Here is a 26,499-nt window from a genome sequence, read left to right on the forward strand (position 1 = left end):
GGAGGCATGTCTTTGGTAATAGACACCCAGTTGGGTCATTCAGACAATGTTTATTACTTCATGCAGGAAGTCGCCCCCCAGTGTCATGGATGTTATATTGCCTAGTCTACCATAGATGTGGTTGTTTTAACCCACCGTAGTTAAATGCACTGTAAGCCACTCTGAATAAGACTGTCTGCTAAATTGTAATTGTCAGTCAGCCAAATGCCTGAGTTCAGATGTTAATGGTTTTATATTAGAATCTATCTGACCTTTTTAACCCTTCCACTCTGACCCCCTCCACCAGGTGGTAAGGGTCTGCTGGACGTGCAGCCCCACTGGGTGTCAGCTCTGGCCTGGCCGGAGGGGGAGGCCGTGTCCCTGTGGTGTGGGGAACCCAAAGATGTGCTGCTGGTGGGACGTATGGATGGATCCCTGGGCCTGATAGAGGTCCATGACGCCTGCACCATGCACCGCACTGAGCTGGAGCACTGCTACAGGAAAGATGGTATGTAGTCTGGAGGGTGGATTGGCATGTCCCCAGTTTTCACATAAACGTGAGAAGTGTGTGTCTCTTGTGTTGTTGATCGTATGCTTTTACTTCAAGGCAATACGCTGATCTGAAATCATCTTCATTTGTGACTATCCTGATCAGATGTTTGATCAGACACTGATCTGAAATCATCTTCATTTGTGACTATCCTGATCAGATGTTTGACCGTTTTGATATATTTTGTGTGCATGACGACAACATTATGTAGGTATTCCATGACCTGAACTTGTTTGTTTTTCTGTTGCAGTGGCTGTGATGAACATAGCCTGGTACAGCGAGGACAGGCCGTTCGCTGTGGGCTACGCTGACGGGAAGCTGCTGATTGGGACCAAAGAGCCTCTGGAGAAAGGAGCCATCGTGGTCATAGATGCCCATAAGGTCAACACTATCTCTATATAACATGATGTACACAGCAAGACAAAGTATTCCAAAGTTTCCTAGGAGCAGATAGATGCTTGTTAGTTGTAGAGAATTTCTCTATCCATTAATCTTTCCTGACTTTCATTGTTGTAGGAATCAACGTGAGTGAAAAGTCCATAAGTCCATACATTTATTAGAACCTAGACTTTCTGGCCCAGTGTCAGAGTGCTTTGCTCTGTAGCGTAGACACACCGCTGGGACAAAACACCACATAGAAACTAACACATCGTCTATTGATGGTCCTATACCTTAGGTTAAAGTTTTTAGTCTCTGTCCCCCTCCTGTGTATCTCGTATAGTACTAGGTCACTAGATATCTTCATGTTTTTAGTGTCTGTCCCCTCCTGTGTATCTCGTATAGTACTAGGTCACTAGATATCTTCATGTTTTTAGTCTCTGTCCCCTCCAGTGTATCTCGTATAGTACTAGGTCACTAGATATCTTCATGTGTTTAGTCTCTGTCCCCCTCCTGTGTATCTCGTATAGTACTAGGTCACTAGATATCTTCATGTTTTATTATTAAAACCTGGTTCTTTTAATGGTTCCTCACAATGTAAAGAGCTGTGGGTTTTCTGTCTGTAAATGAAAAGCGCTCTACAAATGCTATTGATTTGTATTATGATTATTATTAGTAGTAGTAGTATTATTGATTATTATTGTTATTATGATTATAATTATTATTTGTATTAATATTATTATTAGTAGTATTATTAGTAGTATTAATGATTATTGTTATTATGATTATTAGTATTATGATTATTATTTGTATTAGTAGTAGTATTGTTATTATGATTATTTATAGTATTATTATTAGTAGTAGTATGAATGCTATTATTATGATGATGATGATGATGTTATTATGATGATGTGTGTCTCTCCCAGGAGTCCATCACCAGTATGAAGTGGGATCCTAGTGGTCAGATGCTGTTGACCTGTGCCAAAGAGGAGGTGGTGAAGCTATGGTCCAGCCCTGGGTCCGGGTCCAGCCCTGGAGCAGCCTGGAAGTGTCTACAGATCCTAACCCACCCTGCCCAGGTCAATGGAGTGGCCTGGTGTGGCCTGGCTGGACACGGAGCCAGACCTCTCAACATGCTGGCCACGTACGTAGAGTATTCAACCGGACTGGACTGTATTGGTATTCATTAATTACGTTTTAGTCAAGTACGGAACTGAACTGGACTGTAGTGGACTATATATGTCTTTAGTGGACTAAGATGTCTTTAGTGGACTATAGATGTATTTAGTGGACTATATATGTATTTAGTGGACTATAGATGTCTTTAGTGGACTATATATATATATCTTTAGTGGACTATAGATGTATTTAGTGGACTATAGATGTCTTTAGTGGACTATAGATGTATTTAGTGGACTATAGATGTATTTAGTGGACTATAGATGTCTTTAGTGGACTATATATGTCTTTAGTGGACTAAGATGTCTTTAGTGGACTATAGATGTATTTAGTGGACTATAGATGTATTTAGTGGACTATAGATGTCTTTAGTGGACTATATATATCTTTAGTGGACTATATATGTCTTTAGTGGACTATAGATGTCTTTAGTGGACTATAGATGTCTTTAGTGGACTATATATATATATATATATATATCTTTAGTGGACTATAGATGTATTTAGTGGACTATAGATGTCTTTAGTGGACTATAGATGTCTTTAGTGGACTATAGATGTATTTAGTGGACTGTAGTGGACTATATATGTCTTTGGTGGACTATATATGTATTTAGTGGACTATAGTGGACTATAGATGTCTTTAGTGGACTATAGATGTCTTTAGTGGACTATAGATGTCTTTAGTGGACTATAGATGTCTTTAGTGGACTATAGCTGTCTTTATTGGACTATAGATGTCTTTAGTGGACTATAGAGGTCTTTAGTGGACTATAGATGTATTTAGTGGACTATAGATGTCTTTAGTGGACTATATATTTCTTTAGTGGACTATAGAGGTCTTTAGTGGACTATAGATGTATTTAGTGGACTATAGATGTCTTTAGTGGACTATATATTTCTTTAGTGGACTATAGATGTCTTTAGTGGACTATATATGTCTTTAGTGGACTATAGATGTCTTTAGTGGACTATAGATGTCTTTAGTGGACTATAGATGTCTTTAGTGGACTATAGATGTCTTTAGTGGACTGTACTATGCTGAATTCGACTCCCACTTAGTCAGCCAGTCCACTTAGCCAGGTCAGGCAGACAGACAGACAGTAGAAATGTGCAGTAGTGCTGTGTTTAATCAGACTGTCAGCCCACAACCATTCATAATCAGTGTTATATCCCTGACCTTGTTGCGTTCAGCGCTCTGTGGTCAGGTTAAACAGTCTCTGTACCAGTGTGGATAACTGACACTCGGATACTTCCACAAGGCTAACCTTCTCGCTCCTCAGTTCTAATCTGGTACTGCTTGAATGCGAGGACACTCTGTTTTTCCAGAAAGAGGAATAAAAATAGAATCGAATTGAAAAGAAAGTGTGGATATCTACATTTTCTTAGACTCTGCTTTCACAAGGTCTCCCAATGTCCCCACAGGTATAGTAATACAAACACACACATTTGTAAGAGCACTATTTAACAGGAGGTTGCGTTTGTTATTCCAGGTGTTGCCAAAACGGACTGGTGTCAGTCTGGACTGTGCCTCAAGACGCCTCTGCCTTCCCAGAATCCACCTCTTCTGGCTCTGAGGGCTGGAGGGATAACGAACCCAAAGCCAAACGCAAGGTACGATAACTCGGTAGTAGGTAGAAGTGTCTTCCTGACCACTGGTTCAGGGTCAGATATTGTTTAGCCCTACTAATGGAGAAGTTTGGAATTGGATTAGACTAGATCTGTGGTTAGGGGGAGGAAACTTCTACCCCTAAGTGTTTAATCGGTAAAAATTCTAAACTGTATCCAGATTTGATCAGTTGTGTCAGGTACAGCTTTTCAAAAGCTAATATTTTCCTCCTCACCCAATTGCGTGGTGTGTGTGTGTGTGTGTGTGTGTGTGTGTGTGTGTGTGTGTGTGCACGTGCACGTGCGTGCCCCAGCAGCAGAGGTCCAGTAGGCGTGGTGAGGGGGCGGTGTATGTCTTCCAGCTGAAGGGTCATATCACCCCCGTCAGGACAGTAGCCTTCAGCCCAGACGGCCTGGCTCTGGTGTCTGGAGGGGTGGGAGGCCTCATGAACATCTGGTCCCTACGGGTGAGGACACACACGGACACACACGATACGCAAGCAGAGACCAATGCAGATACACACACACACACACACACACACACACACACACACACACACACACACACAGAGGAAACAGTGTTCACCATGTGCTAGGAGTTTGTTCTAGAGGTTTAAAGAATAACAGTATACTTCCTGGATCTTATTTGAACAATGTTTAGACAAACTTAATGGACTGTTGCTCAAATAAGCACTTTTAGCTGTGTGTGGTCACTTTCCTGTAAAACCTGTTTAAAACACTGAATACTTTTTCACTACGGTCATTGTGTGTGTAACAGGACGGGTCAGTACTCCAGACAGTAGTAGCCGGGTCAGGAGCCATCCAGAACATAGTCTGGATCCCAGATGTGGGCGTGGCCGTCTGCTCCAACAGGTCAAAGGTGAGGTGGAACCAGAATCAGTTCACTAGATGGCCGTTCGTTGTTATGTTAACTTGCTCGGGCAGAATGACAGATTTTTACCTTGTCAGCTCGGGGATTCGACCCAGCAACCTTTCGGTTACTGGCCCATCGCTCCTACCCGCCAGGCTACCTGCCCCAGGGTTATGGTTGAAGGGTTATGGTTGAAGGGTTATGGTTGACGGGTAATGGTTCTTAAATGTCTCATATGTCTCTACATATCGTCAGGATGGGCTGGTACTGAACTGCTATAGTGGAGGGTAGACTAAAGTCAATGTAGGATACTGCAGTATGGACTGACTCCACTCTGACTAAAGGATACTACGGTATGGACTGACTCCACTCTGACTAAAGGATACTACGGTATGGACTGACTCCACTCTGACTAAAGGATACTACGGTATGGACTGACTCCACTCTGACTAAAGGATACTACGGTATGGACTGACTCCACTCTGACTAAAGGATACTACGGTATGGACTGACTCCACTCTGACTAAAGGATACTACGGTATGGACTGACTCCACTCTGACTAAAGGATACTACGGTATGGACTGACTCCACTCTGACTAAAGGATACTACGGTATGGACTGACTCCACTCTGACTAAAGGATACTACGGTATGGACTGACTCCACTCAGACTAAAGGATACTGCAGTATGGACTGACTCCACTCTGACTAAAGGATACTGCAGTATGGACTGACTCCACTCAGACTAAAGGATACTGCAGTATGGACTGACTCCACTCTGACTAAAGGATACTACGGTATGGACTGACTCCACTCTGACTAAAGGATACTACGGTATGGACTGACTCCACTCTGACTAAAGGATACTGCAGTATGGACTGACTCCACTCTGACTAAAGGATACTACGGTATGGACTGACTCCACTCTGACTAAAGGATACTACGGTATGGACTGACTCCACTCTGACTAAAGGATACTACGGTATGGACTGACTCCACTCTGACTAAAGGATACTACGGTATGGACTGACTCCACTCAGACTAAAGGATACTACGGTATGGACTGACTCCACTCTGACTAAAGGATACTACGGTATGGACTGACTCCACTCTGACTAAAGGATACTACGGTATGGACTGACTCCACTCTGACTAAAGGATACTACGGTATGGACTGACTCCACTCTGACTAAAGGATACTACGGTATGGACTGACTCCACTCTGACTAAAGGATACTACGGTATGGACTGACTCCACTCTGACTAAAGGATACTACGGTATGGACTGACTCCACTCTGACTAAAGGATACTACGGTATGGACTGACTCCACTCTGACTAAAGGATACTACGGTATGGACTGACTCCACTCTGACTAAAGGATACTACGGTACGGACTGACTCCACTCTGACTAAAGGATACTACGGTATGGACTGACTCCACTCTGACTAAAGGATACTACGGTATGGACTGACTCCACTCTGACTAAAGGATACTACGGTATGGACTGACTCCACTCTGACTAAAGGATACTACGGTATGGACTGACTCCACTCTGACTAAAGGATACTACGGTATGGACTGACTCCACTCTGACTAAAGGATACTACAGTATGGACTGACTCCACTCTGACTAAAGGATACTACGGTATGGACTGACTCCACTCTGACTAAAGGATACTACAGTATGGACTGACTCCACTCTGACTAAAGGATACTACGGTATGGACTGACTCCACTCTGACTAAAGGATACTACGGTATGGACTGACTCCACTCTGACTAAAGGATACTACGGTATGGACTGACTCCACTCTGACTAAAGGATACTACGGTATGGACTGACTCCACTCTGACTAAAGGATACTACGGTATGGACTGACTCCACTCTGACTAAAGGATACTACGGTATGGACTGACTCCACTCTGACTAAAGGATACTACGGTATGGACTGACTCCACTCTGACTAAAGGATACTACGGTATGGACTGACTCCACTCTGACTAAAGGATACTACGGTATGGACTGACTCCACTCTGACTAAAGGATACTACGGTATGGACTGACTCCACTCTGACTAAAGGATACTACGGTATGGACTGACTCCACTCTGACTAAAGGATACTACGGTATGGACTGACTCCACTCTGACTAAAGGATACTACGGTATGGACTGACTCCACTCTGAGTAAAGGATACTACGGTATGGACTGACTCCACTCTGACTAAAGGATACTACGGTATGGACTGACTCCACTCTGACTAAAGGATACTACAGTATGGACTGACTCCACTCTGACTAAAGGATACTACGGTATGGACTGACTCCACTCTGACTAAAGGATACTACGGTATGGACTGACTCCACTCTGACTAAAGGATACTACGGTATGGACTGACTCCACTCTGACTAAAGGATACTACGGTATGGACTGACTCCACTCTGACTAAAGGATACTACGGTATGGACTGACTCCACTCTGACTAAAGGATACTACGGTATGGACTGACTCCACTCTGACTAAAGGATACTACGGTATGGACTGACTCCACTCTGACTAAAGGATACTACGGTATGGACTGACTCCACTCTGACTAAAGGATACTACGGTATGGACTGACTCCACTCTGACTAAAGGATACTACGGTATGGACTGACTCCACTCAGACTAAAGGATACTACAGTATGGACTGACTCCACTCAGACTAAAGGATACTACGGTATGGACTGACTCCACTCTGACTAAAGGATACTACGGTATGGACTGACTCCACTCTGACTAAAGGATACTACAGTATGGACTGACTCCACTCTGACTAAAGGATACTACGGTATGGACTGACTCCACTCTGACTAAAGGATACTACGGTATGGACTGACTCCACTCTGACTAAAGGATACTACGGTATGGACTGACTCCACTCTGACTAAAGGATACTACGGTATGGACTGACTCCACTCTGACTAAAGGATACTACGGTATGGACTGACTCCACTCTGACTAAAGGATACTACGGTATGGACTGACTCCACTCTGACTAAAGGATACTACGGTATGGACTGACTCCACACTGACTAAAGGATACTATGGAATGGACTGACTCCACTCTGACTAAAGGATACTACGGTATGGACTGACTCCACTCTGACTAAAGGATATTACGGTATGGACTGACTCCACTCTGACTAAAGGATACTACGGTATGGACTGACTCCACTCTGACTAAAGGATACTACGGTATGGACTGACTCCACTCTGACTAAAGGATACTACGGTATGGACTGACTCCACTCTGACTAAAGGATACTACGGTATGGACTGACTCCACTCTGACTAAAGGATACTACGGTATGGACTGACTCCACTCTGACTAAAGGATACTACGGTATGGACTGACTCCACTCTGACTAAAGGATACTACGGTATGGACTGACTCCACTCTGACTAAAGGATACTACGGTATGGACTGACTCCACTCTGACTAAAGGATACTACGGTATGGACTGACTCCACTCTGACTAAAGGATACTACGGTATGGACTGACTCCACTCTGACTAAAGGATACTACGGTATGGACTGACTCCACTCTGACTAAAGGATACTACGGTATGGACTGACTCCACTCTGACTAAAGGATACTACGGTATGGACTGACTCCACTCTGACTAAAGGATACTACGGTATGGACTGACTCCACTCTGACTAAAGGATACTACGGTATGGACTGACTCCACTCTGACTAAAGGATACTACGGTATGGACTGACTCCACTCTGACTAAAGGATACTACGGTATGGACTGACTCCACTCTGACTAAAGGATACTACGGTATGGACTGACTCCACTCTGACTAAAGGATACTACGGTATGGACTGACTCCACTCTGACTAAAGGATACTACGGTATGGACTGACTCCACTCTGACTAAAGGATACTACGGTATGGAATGACTCCACTCTGACTAAAGGATACTACGGTATGGACTGACTCCACTCTGACTAAAGGATACTACGGTATGGACTGACTCCACTCTGACTAAAGGATACTACGGTATGGACTGACTCCACTCTGACTAAAGGATACTACGGTATGGACTGACTCCACTCTGACTAAAGGATACTACGGTATGGACTGACTCCACTCTGACTAAAGGATACTACGGTATGGACTGACTCCACTCTGACTAAAGGATACTACGGTATGGACTGACTCCACTCTGACTAAAGGATACTACGGTATGGACTGACTCCACTCTGACTAAAGGATACTACGGTATGGACTGACTCCACTCTGACTAAAGGATACTACGGTATGGACTGACTCCACTCTGACTAAAGGATACTACGGTATGGACTGACTCCACTCTGACTAAAGGATACTACGGTATGGACTGACTCCACTCTGAGTAAAGGATACTACAGTATGGACTGACTCCACTCTGACTAAAGGATACTGCAGTATGGACTGACTCCACTCTGACTAAAGGATACTACGGTATGGACTGACTCCACTCTGAGTAAAGGATACTACGGTATGGACTGACTCCACTCTGACTAAAGGATACTACGGTATGGACTGACTCCACTCTGACTAAAGGATACTACGGTATGGACTGACTCCACTCTGACTAAAGGATACTACGGTATGGACTGACTCCACTGTGACTAAAGGATACTACAGTATGGACTGACTCCACTCTGACTAAAGGATACTACGGTATGGACTGACTCCACTCTGACTAAAGGATACTACGGTATGGACTGACTCCACTCTGACTAAAGGATACTGCGGTATGGACTGACTCCACTCTGACTAAAGGATACTACGGTATGGACTGACTCCACTCTGACTAAAGGATACTACGGTATGGACTGACTCCACTCTGACTAAAGGATACTGCGGTATGGACTGACTCCACTCTGACTAAAGGATACTACAGTATGGACTGACTCCACTCTGACTAAAGGATACTACGGTATGGACTGACTCCACTCTGACTAAAGGATACTACAGTATGGACTGACTCCACTCTGACTAAAGGATACTACGGTATGGACTGACTCCACTCTGACTAAAGGATACTGCGGTATGGACTGACTCCACTCTGACTAAAGGATACTACGGTATGGACTGACTCCACTCTGACTAAAGGATACTACGGTATGGACTGACTCCACTCTGACTAAAGGATACTACGGTATGGACTGACTCCACTCTGACTAAAGGATACTACGGTATGGACTGACTCCACTCTGACTAAAGGATACTACAGTATGGACTGACTCCACTCTGACTAAAGGATACTACGGTATGGACTGACTCCACTCTGACTAAAGGATACTACGCTATGGACTGACTCCACTCTGACTAAAGGATACTACGGTATGGACTGACTCCACTCTGACTAAAGGATGCTACGGTATGGACTGACTCCACTCTGACTAAAGGATACTACGGTATGGACTGACTCCACTCTGACTAAAGGATACTACGGTATGGACTGACTCCACTCTGACTAAAGGATACTACGGTATGGACTGACTCCACTCTGACTAAAGGATACTACAGTATGGACTGACTCCACTCTGACTAAAGGATACTACGGTATGGACTGACTCCACTCTGACTAAAGGATACTACGGTATGGACTGACTCCACTCTGACTAAAGGATACTACGGTATGGACTGACTCCACTCTGACTAAAGGATACTACGGTATGGACTGACTCCACTCTGACTAAAGGATACTACGGTATGGACTGACTCCACTCTGACTAAAGGATGCTACGGTATGGACTGACTCCACTCTGACTAAAGGATACTACGGTATGGACTGACTCCACTCTGACTAAAGGATACTACGGTATGGACTGACTCCACTCTGACTAAAGGATACTACGGTATGGACTGACTCCACTCTGACTAAAGGATACTACGGTATGGACTGACTCCACTCTGACTAAAGGATACTACGGTATGGACTGACTCCACTCTGACTAAAGGATACTACGGTATGGACTGACTCCACTCTGACTAAAGGATACTACGGTATGGACTGACTCCACTCTGACTAAAGGATACTACGGTATGGACTGACTCCACTCTGACTAAAGGATACTACGGTATGGACTGACTCCACTCTGACTAAAGGATACTACGGTATGGACTGACTCCACTCTGACTAAAGGATACTACGGTATGGACTGACTCCACTCTGACTAAAGGATACTACGGTATGGACTGACTCCACTCTGACTAAAGGATACTACGGTATGGACTGACTCCACTCTGACTAAAGGATACTACGGTATGGACTGACTCCACTCTGACTAAAGGATACTACGGTATGGACTGACTCCACTCTGACTAAAGGATACTACGGTATGGACTGACTCCACTCTGACTAAAGGATACTACGGTATGGACTGACTCCACTCTGACTAAAGGATACTACGGTATGGACTGACTCCACTCTGACTAAAGGATACTACGGTATGGACTGACTCCACTCTGACTAAAGGATACTACAGTATGGACTGACTCCACTCTGACTAAAGGATACTGTATTTGACTCTTGGTTGACTTTCATGGTTATTTTGTTGTGTTTATCCTCAGGATGTGTTGGTGGTGAACTGCTCCACAGACTTCATGTCCTCTCACCAGGTGCTAGCCACCTGCCGGACGGCGCTGAAGAAACAGGGGGTTGTGGGATTGAACATGGCTCCGTGCATGAGGGCCTTTCTGGAGAGGCTGCCTGTTATGCTGCAAGAGCAGTACGCATACGAGAAGGTACCTGCGTGTGTGTGTGTGTGTGTGTGTGTGTGTGTGTGTGTGTGTGTGTGTGTGTGTGTGTGTGTGTGTGTGTGTGTGTGTGTGTGTGTGTGTGTGTGTGTGTGTGTTATTTGAAAGTAAATAAAAGCCCAGTTTCATTCCAAGTGAATCAATCACAACTGTCGAAGGCTACCTTCTTCCTTTTTGAATCTTATTTTTTCTCACCGTAGTTGGTAGTCGTAGTTAGCAGTTACGATAACATATGTTATAACACCCCAAGTCTAAATGTGTACCTCTCCCCTCTCCCCTCCTCCAGCCCCATGTGTTGTGTGGAGAACAGCTGGTTCACAGCCCCTACATGCAGTGCCTGGCCTCCCTGGCCGTGGGACTGCGCCTGGACCTGCTGCTGTGTTCCCCTCCCGTGGCCCCCCACCTCCGCCTCTGTCCCCTGGAGCCAGCAGCCTGTACCTGGTCACCCAGCGAGTGGGCCTGGCTGGACTGCTTCTCCACCACTGTGAAGGCAGCGGAGGCCCTGGCTCGGGGCAACACATTCCCAGAGGCCTTTGCTGTTCCCGACCTGGAGCCTGTGCCCAAGGAGGAGATGGCACTGCTCATGGTGAGGTTTCAACTTCTCTCATTGAAAACGCCATATAATAATAATAATAATAATATAATATAATAATAATAATAATAATATAATATAATATAATAATAATAATAATAATATAATATAATAATAATAATATGCTATTTAGCAGACGCTTTTATCCAAAGCGACTTACAGTCATGTGTGCATACATTTTTACGTATGGGTGGTCCCGGGGATCGAACCCACTACCCTGGCGTTACAAGCGCCATGCTCTACCAATTGAGCTACAGAGGACCACCATATCATTTATGACATCGATATTAGTCAGAAACATTTATTCAACTACCAACATTTACAAAAAAAGTGCAAGTAGGTTAATTTTGGTCATAGAGTCAGTATCTTCCAAACAGAGAGAGATTTGAGTACAGGAGTTGGCTAGGACTTACTGGAGGGTTGGGTTTTGATTTCCACAATGCCCACTAATACGGAATGAACAGCTGCGGTGATTGCGCTCTATCCAATCCTATTGCAGAACACATGGGGAGGCAGACCTGCCTAGCAGTCCAGCGGATCGGACTTTGGTTACGTACGAAAACACGTCACGCATTTTTTTAAACTCGAGAAATACTGCACCAAACACCTTAGACAGATGTAAAATTCGCGACTAAAACCTCCTCCGCAAAAACGTCTAAATTAATTACAGATTTCTTGAGTTATATTAGATTCATTTCTTAGACTATTTTGAGGAAGTGTTACTGTCTTTGTTCCTATGGCGTCTCATGGGGGGGGGGCAAACATCAGTAATTGCCACATCGAACCACAACCCACAAGACTGAAATCTGTTTTTTTCTTAAGTAGCAACAGAAAAACACATGCGGAATCGGGTGCATTCAGTCACTCTTTAAGATGTAACCAACATTTGGGCTAGAAGCTGCCTTGTTTCTTTAAGATATAACCAACATTTGGACTATAAACTGCCTTGTTTCTTTAAGATGTAACCAACATTTGGGCTATAAACTGCCTTGTCTCTTTAAGCTGTAACCAACATTTGGACTATAAACTGCCTTGTCTCTTTAAGATGTAACCAACATTTGGACTATAAACTGCCTTGTTTCTTTAAGATGTAACCAACATTTGGGCTATAAACTGCCTTGTCTCTTTAAGCTGTAACCAACATTTGGACTATAAACTGCCTTGTTTCTTTAAGATATAACCAACATTTGGACTATAAACTGCCTTGTTTCTTTAAGATGTAACCAACATTTGGGCTATAAACTGCCTTGTCTCTTTAAGCTGTAACCAACATTTGGACTATAAACTGCCTTGTCTCTTTAAGATGTAACCAACATTTGGGCTAGAAGCTGCCTTGTCTCTTTAAAATGTAACCAACATTTGGGCTGTAAACTGCCTTGTCTCTTTAAGCTGTAACCAACATTTGGACTATAAACTGCCTTGTCTCTTTAAGATGTAACCAACATTTGGGCTAGAAGCTGCCTTGTCTCTTTAAGATGTAACCAACATTTGGACTATAAACTGCCTTGTCTCTTTAAGATGTAACCAACATTTGGACTATAAACTGCCTTGTCTCTTTAAAATGTAACCAACATTTGGGCTGTAAACTGACTTGTTTCTTTAAGCTGTAACCAACATTTGGACTATAAACTGCCTTGTCTCTTTAAGATGTAACCAACATTTGGGTTAGAAGCTGCCTTGTCTCTTTAAGATGTAACCAACATTTGGGCTGTAAACTGCCTTGTCTCTTTAAGCTGTAACCAACATTTGGACTATAAACTGCCTTGTCTCTTTAAGATGTAACCAACATTTGGGCTAGAAGCTGCCTTGTCTCTTTAAGATGTAACCAACATTTGGACTATAAACTGCCTTGTCTCTTTAAGATGTAACCAACATTTGGGCTAGAAGCTGCCTTGTCTCTTTAAAATGTAACCAACATTTGGGCTGTAAACTGCCTTGTCTCTTTAAGCTGTAACCAACATTTGGGCTATAAACTGCCTTGTCTCTTTAAGATGTAACCAACATTTGGGCTAGAAGCTGTCAAGGTTTGACAAAGTATCCAATAGCGTATTCAAACTGGTGGGTCAGACAAGAGCTCTGTGAGGGGAGCAATGCCAAGATGTCTCTGTAGATGAATACTCTCTTCTCTGTACAGGACAACAGTAAATGGGTGTCTGGTATGGATGAACAGATCATGTCTTGGGCCACCTCCAGACCTGAGGTAAGCCCTTTTCAGTTTTGGGTTTGCTGCTTTATGTGTTAATGTTTTTAATTAGTTTCAGATCTCTAGATCCAATCTATGACATGTTGACACAACAAAGTTGTATACTTCATTTTGTCGTTCAGGCACTTCAAGAGACACGTTGAATTTGAATCTGATATCCCAAGCTGGTTTGGTGCTGTATGCTAGATGTTGATGGACCCTGTTGTGACAATGAGCTCTCTATGTTTCTGCTGCTTGTCTCCAGGACTGGCACCTGGGAGGGAAGTGTGACGTGTTTCTGTGGGGAGCTGGTAGACATGGACAGCTGGCAGAGGCTGGCAGAAACATCCTGGTGCCCACCACCGCACCCTCCTTCTCTCAGGCACAACAGGTACACACTACCACCCTCCTTCTCTCAGGCACAACAGGTACACACTACCACCCTCCTTCTCTCAGACACAACAGGTACACATTACCACCCTCCTTCTCTCAGACACAACAGGTACACACTACCACCCTCCTTCTCTCAGGCACAACAGGTACACACTACCACCCTCCTTCTCTCAGGGACAACAGGTACACACTACCACCCTCCTTCTCTCAGGGACAACAGGTACACACTACCACCCTCCTTCTCTCAGGCACAACAGGTACACACTACCACCCTCCTTCTCTCAGACACAACAGGTACACACTACCACCCTCCTTCTCTCAGGCACAACAGGTACACACTACCACCCTCCTTCTCTCAGACACAACAGGTAGACAAACTATACACATGATGCCCTCTCACCCTACTCTCCATGGTTGTTGATGATGACTGTGATGATCCCATTACAACTACATCATATAAATCCTATTAGATTGAACACCTTCATCAGACGACACTGTCTCAGAACCTCTGGAGTTATGAAGCTACTGGGACGTGTCTGTCTCCTGAGGCTGAAAAAGGAGACCGAGTTAGGAATTAAACATGCAACATCTGTAGGTGATAATTCAGTCTGATGTCCTCTCTGGTGGCCTGGTCAGTCCTATTCTTAGATCATTATTCTAAATGATTCTGGTCAGGACACGGTGTTATCAATTTGTCATGTTGTGAACTGAACTCTACTCCCCCCCCTCTCTCCCTCTCTCTCCCTCCCTGCCCCCCCTCTTCTCTTCTCTCTAGGTGGTGTGTGGTCAGAACTGTACGTTTGTGATTCAGGCTAACGGGACTGTGTTAGCCTGTGGGGAGGGCAGCTACGGCAGACTGGGACAGGGCAACTCTGATGATCTGCATGTAATCACCGTCATCTCAGCATTGCAAGGTACGCAATGGGGGACTGCATCTCAATAGTCTAGAGTGGCTTCCTCTACTTGTCTCCATCCTCTCCTTATCTCCTTCCTCTCCTTGTCTCCTTCCTCTCCTTGTCTCCTTACTCACTTGTCTCCTTACTCACTTGTCTCCTTCCTCTACTTGTCTCCTTCCTCTCCTTATCTCCTTCCTCTCCTTGTCTCCTTCCTCTCCTTGTCTCCTTACTCACTTGTCTCCTTCCTCTACTTGTCTCCTTCCTCTCCTTGTCTCCTTCCTCTCCTTGTCTCCTTCCTCTACTTGTCTCCTTCCTCTACTTGTCTCCTTCCTCTACTTGTCTCCTTCTTCTACTTGTCTCCTTCCTCTACTTCTCTCCTTCCTCTACTTGCCTCCTTCCTCTCCTTGACTCCTTCCTCTACTTATCTCCTTCCTCTACTTGTTTCCTTGTCCCCTTCCTCTCCTTCCTCTCCTTATCTCCTTCCTCTCCTTGTCTCCTTCCTCTACTTGTCTCCTTCCTCACTTGTCTCCTTCCTCTCCTTGTCTCCTTCCTCTCCTTGTCTCCTTCCTCTACTTGTCTCCTTCCTCACTTGTCTCCTTCCTCTACTTGTCTCCTTCCTCTCCTTGTCTCCTTCCTCTACTTATCTCCTTCCTCTACTTGTTTCCTTGTCCCCTTCCTCTCCTTCCTCTCCTTATCTCCTTCCTCTCCTTGTCTCCTTCCTCTACTTGTCTCCTTCCTCACTTGTCTCCTTCCTCTACTTGTCTCCTTCCTCTCCTTGTCTCCTTCCTCTCCTTGTCTCCTTCCTCTACTTGTCTCCTTCCACTACTTGTCTCCTTCCTCTCCTTGTCTCCTTCCTCTACTTGTCTCCTTCCTCTACTTATCTCCTTCCTCTACTTGTTTCCTTGTCCCCTTCCTCTCCTTCCTCTCCTTATCTCCTTCCTCTACTCGTCTCCTTCCTCTACTCGTCTCCTTCCTCTACTCGTCTCCTTCCTCTACTTGTCTCCTTCCTCTACTTGTCTCCTTCCTCTCCTTGTCTCCTTCCTCTCCTTGTCTCCTTCCTCTCCTTGTCTCCTTCCTCTACTTGTCTCCTTCCTCTCCTTGTCTCATTCCTCTCATTTGCACTGATAAGGAAACAGGGTGAATGCAGTAGTGGAGGATTTACTATGAGTCCAGTGTTTTAAAGGTATTGATGGTGAAGAAGAGATGAGGAGAGGAGGTAATTACCCTGCTGCAGAGCTGCTTTCTGTTAGGGGACCAGAGCCCCCGCTGCAGAGCTGCTTTCTGTTAGGGGACCAGAGCCCCCGCTGCAGAGCTGCTTTCTGTTAGGGGACCAGAGCCCCTGCTGCAGAGCTGCTTTCTGTTAGGGGACCAGAGGCCCCTGCTGCAGAGCTGCTTTCTGTTAGGGGACCAGAGCCCCCGCTGCAGAGCTGCTTTCTGTTAGGGGACCAGAGCCCCCGCTGCAGAGCTGCTTTCTGTTAGGGGACCAGAGCCCCCGCTGCAGAGCTGCTTTCTGTTAGGGGACCAGAGCCCCCGCTGCAGAGGTGCTTTCTGTTAGGGGACCAGAGCCCCCGCTGCAGAGCTGCTTTCTGTTAGGGGACCAGAGCCCCTGCTGCAGAGCTGCTTTCTGTTAGGGGACCAGAGCCCCCGCTGCAGAGCTGCTTTCTGTTAGGGGACCAGAGCCCCTGCTGCAGAGCTGCTTTCTGTTACGGGACCAGAGCCCCCTGCTGCAGAGCTGCTTTCTGTTAGGGGACCAGAGCCCCTGCTGCAGAGCTGCTTTCTGTTAGGGGACCAGAGCCCCCGCTGCAGAGCTGCTTTCTGTTAGGGGACCAGAGCCCCCGCTGCAGAGCTGCTTTCTGTTAGGGGACCAGAGCCCCCGCTGCAGAGCTGCTTTCTGTTAGGGGACCAGAGCCCCCGCTGCAGAGCTGCTTTCTGTTAGGGGACCAGAGCCCCGCTGCAGAGCTGCTTTCTGTTAGGGGACCAGAGCCCCCGCTGCAGAGCTGCTTTCTGTTAGGGGACCAGAGCCCCCGCTGCAGAGCTGCTATCTGTTAGGGGACCAGAGCCCCCGCTGCAGAGCTGCTATCTGTTAGGGGACCAGAGCCCCCGCTGCAGAGCTGCTTTCTGTTAGGGGACCAGAGCCCCCGCTGCAGAGCTGCTTTCTGTTAGGGGACCAGAGCCCCTGCTGCAGAGCTGCTTTCTGTTAGGGGACCAGAGCCCCTGCTGCAGAGCTGCTTTCTGTTAGGGGACCAGAGCCCCCCGCTGCAGAGCTGCTATCTGTTAGGGGACCAGAGCCCCTGCTGCAGAGCTGCTTTCTGTTAGGGGACCAGAGCCCCCGCTGCAGAGCTGCTTTCTGTTAGGGGACCAGAGCCCCCGCTGCAGAGCTGCTTTCTGTTAGGGGACCAGAGCCCCCGCTGCAGAGCTGCTTTCTGTTAGGGGACCAGAGCCCCCGCTGCAGAGGTGCTTTCTGTTAGGGGACCAGAGCCCCCGCTGCAGAGGTGCTTTCTGTTAGGGGACCAGAGCTCTAACATATGTATTTTGCCTGTGTCTGTCTCCCCCCAGGCTTTGTGGTGACCCAGCTGGTGACGTCGTGTGGTAGTGACGGCCACTCCATGGCGCTGACGGAGAGTGGCGAGGTGTTCAGCTGGGGAGATGGAGACTACGGGAAGCTGGGACACGGGAACAGTGACCGCCAGAGACGACCGCGACAGATCGAAGCCCTGCAGGGAGAGGAGGTGGTGCAGGTACGTGGACAAACAGAGGAGTGCTACTTTAATAGGCCATAGTCTCCTGTCATTTAGAGGTTCAACAATACAGGGCAGTAGGAGAGAGCCTCAGGGCATCAAGGTTTAAAACAGAGGGACGTTAAACACCTCCACCTCAGGATATCAAGGTTTAAAACAGAGGGACGTTAAACACCTCCACCTCAGGATATCAATGTTTAAAACAGAGGGACGTTAAACACCTCCACCTCAGGATATCAAGGTTTAAAACAGAGGGACGTTAAACACCTCCACCTCAGGATATCAAGGTTTAAAACAGAGGGACGTTAAACACCTCCAAGTGATGTCCAGGAGCTAGATATAGACCAGATATACAACAGAAGCTGACAGATAGATCTAGACCAGATATACAACAGAAGCTGACCGATAGATCTAGACCAGATATACAACAGAAGCTGACAGATAGATATAGACCAGATATACAACAGAAGATGACAGATAGATCTAGACCAGATATACAACAGAAGCTGACAGATAGATCTAGACCAGATATACAACAGAAGCTGACAGATAGATCTAGACCAGATATACAACAGAAGATGACAGATAGATATAGACCAGATATACAACAGAAGCTGACAGATAGATCTAGACCAGATATACAACAGAAGCTGACAGATAGATCTAGACCAGATATACAACAGAAGCTGACAGATAGATCTAGACCAGATATACAACAGAAGCTGACAGATAGATCTAGACCAGATATACAACAGAAGATGACAGATAGATCTAGACCAGATATACAACAGAAGCTGACAGATAGATCTAGACCAGATATACAACAGAAGCTGACAGATAGATCTAGACCAGATATACAACAGAAGCTGACAGATAGATCTAGACCAGATATACAACAGAAGCTGACAGATAGATCTAGACCAGATATACAACAGAAGCTGACAGATAGATCTAGACCAGATATACAACAGAAGCTGACAGATAGATCTAGACCAGATATACAAGTGAAGCTGACAGATAGATCTAGACCAGATATACAACAGAAGCTGACAGATAGATCTAGACCAGATATACAACAGAAGCTGACAGATAGATCTAGACCAGATATACAACAGAAGCTGACAGATAGATCTAGACCAGATATACAACAGAAGCTGACAGATATTGCACTATTCATTTGGAATAGAGGAATGTGTTGGTTCTACACATTTCCCTTCTATCTGCAAAATAAAAAATTAAAAAAAGCCTCTTGTTTTGATTTGTTCCCATTTCCATCAACGTTTCCCTTCTGTTGTCAGATGTCCTGTGGGTTCAAGCACTCAGCGGTGGTGACTGCTGATGGGAAGCTGTTCTCCTTTGGTAACGGGGACTATGGCAGGCTGGGGCTGGGAAACACCTCCAACAAGAAACTGCCCGAGAAAGTCACTTCACTGGAGGGATACCAGGTTGGACAGGTGAGATCACATCACTGGAGGGATACCAGGTTGGACAGGTGAGATAAACAACAGTCACATCACTGGAGGGATACCAGGTTGGACAGGTGAGATAAACAACAGTCACATCACTGGAGGGATACCAGGTTGGACAGGTGAGATAAACAACAGTCACATCACTGGAGGGATACCAGGTTGGACAGGTGAGATAAACAACAGTCACATCACTGGAGGGATACCAGGTTGGACAGGTGAGATAAACAACAGTCACATCACTGGAGGGATACCAGGTTGGACAGGTGGAGATAAACAACAGTCACATCACTGGAGGGATACCAGGTTGGACAGGTGAGATAAACAACAGTCACATCACTGGAGGGATACCAGGTTGGACAGGTGAGATAAACAACAGTCACATCACTGGAGGGATACCAGGTTGGACAGGTGAGATAAACAACAGTCACATCACTGGAGGGATACCAGGTTGGACAGGTGAGATAAACAACAGTCACAATGTAACAGCAAAAAACTAAAAAACTCTCACTGAAAGTATTTGGTTCCGTTGTGCCAGGTAAACTACATCAAGCACAGCTCAAGTATTGGACCATTTTTGACGTGTATCTGACCCAGAACCCTGGTTCTTTCTGGTCCCAGGTGGCGTGTGGTCTGAATCACACTGTAGCCGTCTCTGCCGATGGAATGATGGTCTGGGCCTTCGGAGACGGCGACTACGGGAAACTGGGACTGGGGAATTCTACTGCCAAGTCCTCACCTCAGGTATCTACAGTAGTGTTGACTGTCTGTTTCTCAGTTTTGAGGAGAGGAAGGGAAATGAATGTGACATTGATTAGTGATAGAAAGTTTGGTGTGTGTTGTCTGTATATTCTGTCTGTATATTCTGTCTGTATATTCTGTCTATTCTGTCTGTGTATTCTGTATATTCTGTCTGTATATTCTGTCTGTATATTCTGTATATTCTGTCTGTATATTCTGTATATTCTGTCTGTATATTCTGTCTGTATATTCTGTATATTCTGTCTGTATATTCTGTATATTCTGTTTGTATATTCTGTCTGTATATTCTGTCTATTCTGTCTGTATAGTCTGTATATTCTGTCTGTGTATTCTGTATATTCTGTCTGTATATTCTGTCTGTATATTCTGTCTGTATATTCTGTCTGTATATTCTGTATATTGTCCCTGGCAGCACCACTTCACCAAGTCATATTCCAGTTCTGTGTAAATGTACTTGGTGAGTGAAGGTGATTCAGATAGCTGTTTCTGTGTTACACAGAAGGTTGACGTTCTCTGTGGAATTGGTATCAAGAAGGTGTCCTGTGGAACTCAGTTCTCTGTTGCTCTCACCAAAGATGGCAACGTGTACACATTCGGACAAGGTATGGACACGATACGCTGCATGCATACTATTCAGTTAACAACAGTTAACATATGAATATTATAGAATAGAACGTGCAGGAGGAAAAACACTATATTCTCTCACAGTGTTGTCTGTTACTGTAGTTCTACAGTTCATCATCTATCTTGATTCTTGCCATAAATATTCTTTCTACTTTAGACATAGCATAACATACAGAATGTGACTTCCAATACTGTTGGAGATGCAGCCTCCAGATACAGAATGTGTCTTTGTAACCCAGTACACTCCTCGTCAACCCTCCTGTGTCCCCCCCTGTCTCCAGACCGACTGATAGGGCTACCGGAGGGCCGGGCCAGGAACCACAACCGTCCCCAGGTGGTGCCAGCTCTGTCTGACGTGTTTATAGAGGATGTGGCAGTGGGGGCCGAACACACACTGGTCCTCTCCTCCACTGGAGAGGTCTATACCTGGGGCAGCAACTCAGAGGGACAGGTAGGATACAACACACAGGTACACACACACACACACACACACACACACACACACACACACACACACACACACACACACACTGGGACGGGTACACACACTGACAGGTTCACACACACACTTTTTAGCACCAGTTCTCTCTGTCATTGTACTGTGTTTATTGTGCATGTCTACCTTGTGAGGGCTTTTCTTATAAAGACAAATTCCTACACTTGTGGAATGGCAAACAAACTGATTCTGGTTCATCCAATATGAGTTGAGTAGCTCACTGATACTGTTTCTCTGTGTGTTGTAGCTGGGTCTAGATCTGTTTCTCTGTGTGTTGTAGCTGGGTCTAGATCTGTTTCTCTGTGTGTTGTAGCTGGGTCTAGATCTGTTTCTCTGTGTGTTGTAGCTGGGTCTAGATCTGTTTCTCTGTGGGTTGTAGCTGGGTCTAGATCTGTTTCTCTGTGTGTTGTAGCTGGGTCTAGATCTGTTTCTCTGTGTGTTGTAGCTGGGTCTAGATCTGTTTCTCTGTGTGTTGTAGCTGGGTCTAGATCTGTTTCTCTGTGGGTTGTAGCTGGGTCTAGATCTGTTTCTCTGTGTGTTGTAGCTGGGTCTAGATCTGTTTCTCTGTGTGTTGTAGCTGGGTTTAGATCTGTTTCTCTGTGTGTTGTAGCTGGGTCTAGATCTGTTTCTCTGTGTGTTGTAGCTGGGTCTAGATCTGTTTCTCTGTGTGTTGTAGCTGGGTCTAGATCTGTTTCTCTGTGTGTTGTAGCTGGGTCTAGATCTGTTTCTCTGTGTGTTGTAGCTGGGTCTAGATCTGTTTCTCTGTGTGTTGTAGCTGGGTCTAGATCTGTTTCTCTGTGTGTTGTAGCTGGGTTTAGATCTGTTTCTCTGTGTGTTGTAGCTGGGTTTAGATCTGTTTCTCTGTGTGTTGTAGCTGGGTCTAGATCTGTTTCTCTGTGTGTTGTAGCTGGGTCTAGATCTGTTTCTCTGTGTGTTGTAGCTGGGTCTAGATCTGTTTCTCTGTGTGTTGTAGCTGGGTCTAGATCTGTTTCTCTGTGGGTTGTTGCTGGGTCTAGATCTGTTTCTCTGTGGGTTGTAGCTGGGTCTAGATCTGTTTCTCTGTGGGTTGTAGCTGGGTCTAGATCTGTTTCTCTGTGTGTTGTAGCTGGGTCTAGATCTGTTTCTCTGTGTGTTGTAGCTGGGTCTAGATCTGTTTCTCTGTGTGTTGTAGCTGGGTCTAGATCTGTTTCTCTGTGTGTTGTAGCTGGGTCTAGATCTGTTTCTCTGTGTGTTGTAGCTGGGTCTAGATCTGTTTCTCTGTGGGTTGTAGCTGGGTCTAGATCTGTTTCTCTGTGTGTTGTAGCTGGGTCTAGATCTGTTTCTCTGTGTGTTGTAGCTGGGTGTAGATCTGTTTCTCTGTGTGTTGTAGCTGGGTCTAGATCTGTGTCTCTGTTCTCCCTGTCTCCTAGTTGGGTCTTAATCTGTTTCTCTGTTCTCCCTGTCTCCTAGTTGGGTCTGGGCCACACCAGCCATGTGAGAGAGCCCACCCTGGTGGCATCACTACAGGGGAAGAACATTAACCAGATCTCTGCTGGTCGCTGTCACTCAGCTGCCTGGACCGCTCCCTCTGTCCCTCCACGGGCTCCAGGTAACACACACACACACACACACACACACACAGCAGGCAGGCAGGCAGTCTCTCTACTTCAGTCTTAAACGCATGACGTCAACTGACATAGACTCTGTACCTGTTGAAGTGTTTCATGGACAGGTACTAATTCCAACGTGTGTTTGTTGAAATCGATTGTGTTCTTATCTCATTGTCATAATGTAATAGTGTGATAACATAAACCTAGGGGGATGGTATCTGGGTGGAAGAGATTGATCATGATTGGATTCTAAAATTATTCCACCCTCTCCCTCCCTCTCTCTCTCTCTCTCTCTCTCTCTCTCGCTATCTTTCTTGCTCTCTCTCTCTCTCTCTCTCTCTCTCTCTCTCTCTCTCTCTCTCTCTCTCTCTCTCTCTCTCTCTCTCTCTCTCTCTCTCTCTCTCTCTCTCTCTCTCTCTCTCTCTCTCTCGCTCTCTCTCTCTCTCTCTCTCTCTCTCTCTCTCTCTCTCTCTCTCTCTCTCGCTCCCTCTCTCTCCCTCTCTCTCTCCCTCTCTCCCTCTTTCTCTCTCTCTCTCCCTCTTTCTCTCTCTCTCGCCCCCTTTCTCTCTCTCTCTCGCCCTCTTTCTCTCGCCCTCTCTCTCTCTCTCTCTCTCTCTCTCTCCCTCTCCCTCTCTCCCTCTCCCTCTCCCTCTCTCCCTCTCCCTCTCCCTCTCTCTCTCTCTCTCTCTCTCTCTCTCTCTCTCTCGCTATCTTTCTTGCTCTCTCTCTCTCTCTCTCTCTCTCTCTCTCGCGCTCCCTCTCTCTCTCTCTCTATCTCTCTCTCTCTCTCTCTCTCGCTCTCTCTCTCTCTCTCTCTCGCTATCTTTCTCTCTCTCTCTCTCTCGCTATCTTTCTCTCTCTCGCGCTCCCTCTCTCTCCCTCTCTCCCTCTCTCTCTCCCTCTCTCCCTCTCTCCCTCTTTCTCTCTCTCTCTCCCTCTTTCTCTCTCTCTCGCCCCCTTTCTCTCTCTCTCTCGCCCTCTTTCTCTCTCGCTCTCTCTCTCTCTCTCTCTCTCTCTCTCCCTCTTTCTCTCTCTCTCGCCCCCTTTCTCTCTCTCTCTCGCCCTCTTTCTCTCTCGCCCTCTCCCTCTCTCCCTCTCCCTCTTTCCCTCTCTCCCTCTCTCTCTCTCTCTCCCTCTCTCCCCCTCTCTCCCTCCCTCTCCCTCCCTCCCTCTCTCTCTCTCTCTCTCTCTCTCTCTCTCTCTCTCTCTCTCTCTCTCTCTCTCTCCCTCCCTCCCTTCCTCTCTCCCTCTCTCCCTCCCTTCCTCTCTCCCTCTCTCCCTCCCTCTCTCTCCCTCCCTCTCTCTCTCTCTCCCTACCTCTCTCCCTCTCTCCCTCTCTCTCTCTCTCTCTCTCCCTCCCTCTCTCCCTCCCTTTCTGTCTTTGACATCTTTATTTTATTCCCTCTCCTCTCCAGGTTCCTCGGTCCCCCTCCAGCTAGGGCTGCCGGTAGCAGTACCGCCCCAGTTCAGCTGTCTGAGAGAGGTCAGCATGGAAGCAGTCCGGGCCAGGCTACGCATACTTTACCACTTCTCTGACCTCATGTACTCATCATGGAGATTACTCAACCTCAGCCCCAACAACCAGGTACACACACACCTCACCTCACTACACACACACACCTCACCTCACACACACACACACACCTCACCTCACCACACACACATACACCTCACCTCACACACACACACACACACACACAACTCACCTCACCACATACACACACACACACACACCTCACCTCACCACACACACACATACACACCTCACCACACACATACACACACACACATACACATACACACACACCTCACCACATACACACACACACACACATACACCTCACCTCACCACACACATACACACACACATACACACATACTCACCACACACCTCACCACACCTCACCACACACACCTCACCTCACCACACACCTCACCTCACTACACACACACACACCTCACCTCACTACACACACACACACCTCACCTCACCACACACACATACACCTCACCTCACACACACACACACACACACACACACACACACACACACACACACACACACACACACACACACACCTCACCTCACCACATACACACACACACACACACACCTCACCTCACCACACACATACACATACACACCTCACCACACACATACACACACACACATACACACACACCTCACCACATACACACACACATACACCTCACCTCACCACACACACATACACACATACTCACCACACTCCTCACCACACACCTCACCACACCTCACCACACACACCTCACCACACACACCTCACCACACACACCTCACCACACCTCACCACACACACCTCACCACACCTCACCACACACACCTCACCACACCTCACCACACACCTCACCACACACCTCACCACACACACCTCGCCACACACCTCGCCACACACCTCGCCACACACCTCGCCACATACACCTCACCACACACACCTCACACCACAGCTCACCACACCTCACCACACACCTCACCACAGCTCACCACACCTCACCACACACCTCACCACACCTCACCACACCTCACCACACACCTCACCACACCTCACCACACACCTCACCACACACCTCACCACACCTCACCACACACCTCACCACACCTCACCACACACCTTACCGAACACCTCACCACACCTCACCACACACCACACCTCACCACACACCTCACCACACCTCACCACACACCTCGCCACACACCTCACCACACCTCACCACACACCTGACCACACCTCATCACACCTCACCACACACTTCACCACACACCACACCTCACCACACACCTCACCACACCTCACCACACACCTTACCGAACACCTCACCACACCTCACCACACACCACACCTCACCACACACCTCACCACACCTCACCACACACCTCGCCACACACCTCACCACACCTCACCACACACCTGACCACACCTCACCACACACCTCGCCACACACCTCACCACACCTCACCACACACCTGACCACACCTCACCACACACCTCACCACACACCTCACCTCACCTCACCACACACCTCACCTCACCACACACATCGCTATCTCCTCCAGTGTAATGTCCTCGGATACATTAGCATGTGTCCCTTTTACTGTATAATCCTGTATTGACTGTCCATTATGATTAATACATCTGACTCATTCCTCAGAGCTGTGCATCCCACTACAACACAGGGACATGGGGCATCGTCCAGGGCCAGTTGAGGCCCCTGCTGGCCCCCAGGGTCTATACTCTCCCCATGGTGAGGTCCATAGGGAAGACTATGGTACAGGGGAAGAACTACGGACCCCAGATCACTGTCAAGAGGATCTCCACACGGTATGTCCAGCATCCTGGAGTAGTAGAAATGTAG

General features: G+C 46.6%; 1 protein-coding gene across 1 annotated transcript in view; it reads left to right on the top strand.

Annotated features, from left to right (window-relative positions):
- The window catches only part of herc1 (HECT and RLD domain containing E3 ubiquitin protein ligase family member 1), a 217,215-nt gene that overhangs the window by 167,681 nt on the left and 23,035 nt on the right, over nucleotides 1–26,499 (top strand). The window contains 19 exon segments of the mRNA XM_045225293.1: nucleotides 287–487; nucleotides 780–910; nucleotides 1,834–2,051; nucleotides 3,579–3,699; nucleotides 4,008–4,160; nucleotides 4,472–4,573; nucleotides 11,183–11,356; nucleotides 11,655–11,954; nucleotides 14,095–14,160; nucleotides 14,408–14,533; nucleotides 15,311–15,449; nucleotides 17,988–18,169; nucleotides 19,468–19,623; nucleotides 20,257–20,379; nucleotides 20,897–20,999; nucleotides 21,303–21,472; nucleotides 22,967–23,105; nucleotides 24,522–24,691; nucleotides 26,296–26,465. Of these exon segments, the coding sequence (XP_045081228.1) occupies nucleotides 287–487; nucleotides 780–910; nucleotides 1,834–2,051; nucleotides 3,579–3,699; nucleotides 4,008–4,160; nucleotides 4,472–4,573; nucleotides 11,183–11,356; nucleotides 11,655–11,954; nucleotides 14,095–14,160; nucleotides 14,408–14,533; nucleotides 15,311–15,449; nucleotides 17,988–18,169; nucleotides 19,468–19,623; nucleotides 20,257–20,379; nucleotides 20,897–20,999; nucleotides 21,303–21,472; nucleotides 22,967–23,105; nucleotides 24,522–24,691; nucleotides 26,296–26,465 (2,944 nt within the window).

This window comes from Coregonus clupeaformis, chromosome 15 (assembly GCF_020615455.1).
Source record: "Coregonus clupeaformis isolate EN_2021a chromosome 15, ASM2061545v1, whole genome shotgun sequence".
Taxonomy (NCBI): domain Eukaryota; kingdom Metazoa; phylum Chordata; class Actinopteri; order Salmoniformes; family Salmonidae; genus Coregonus; species Coregonus clupeaformis.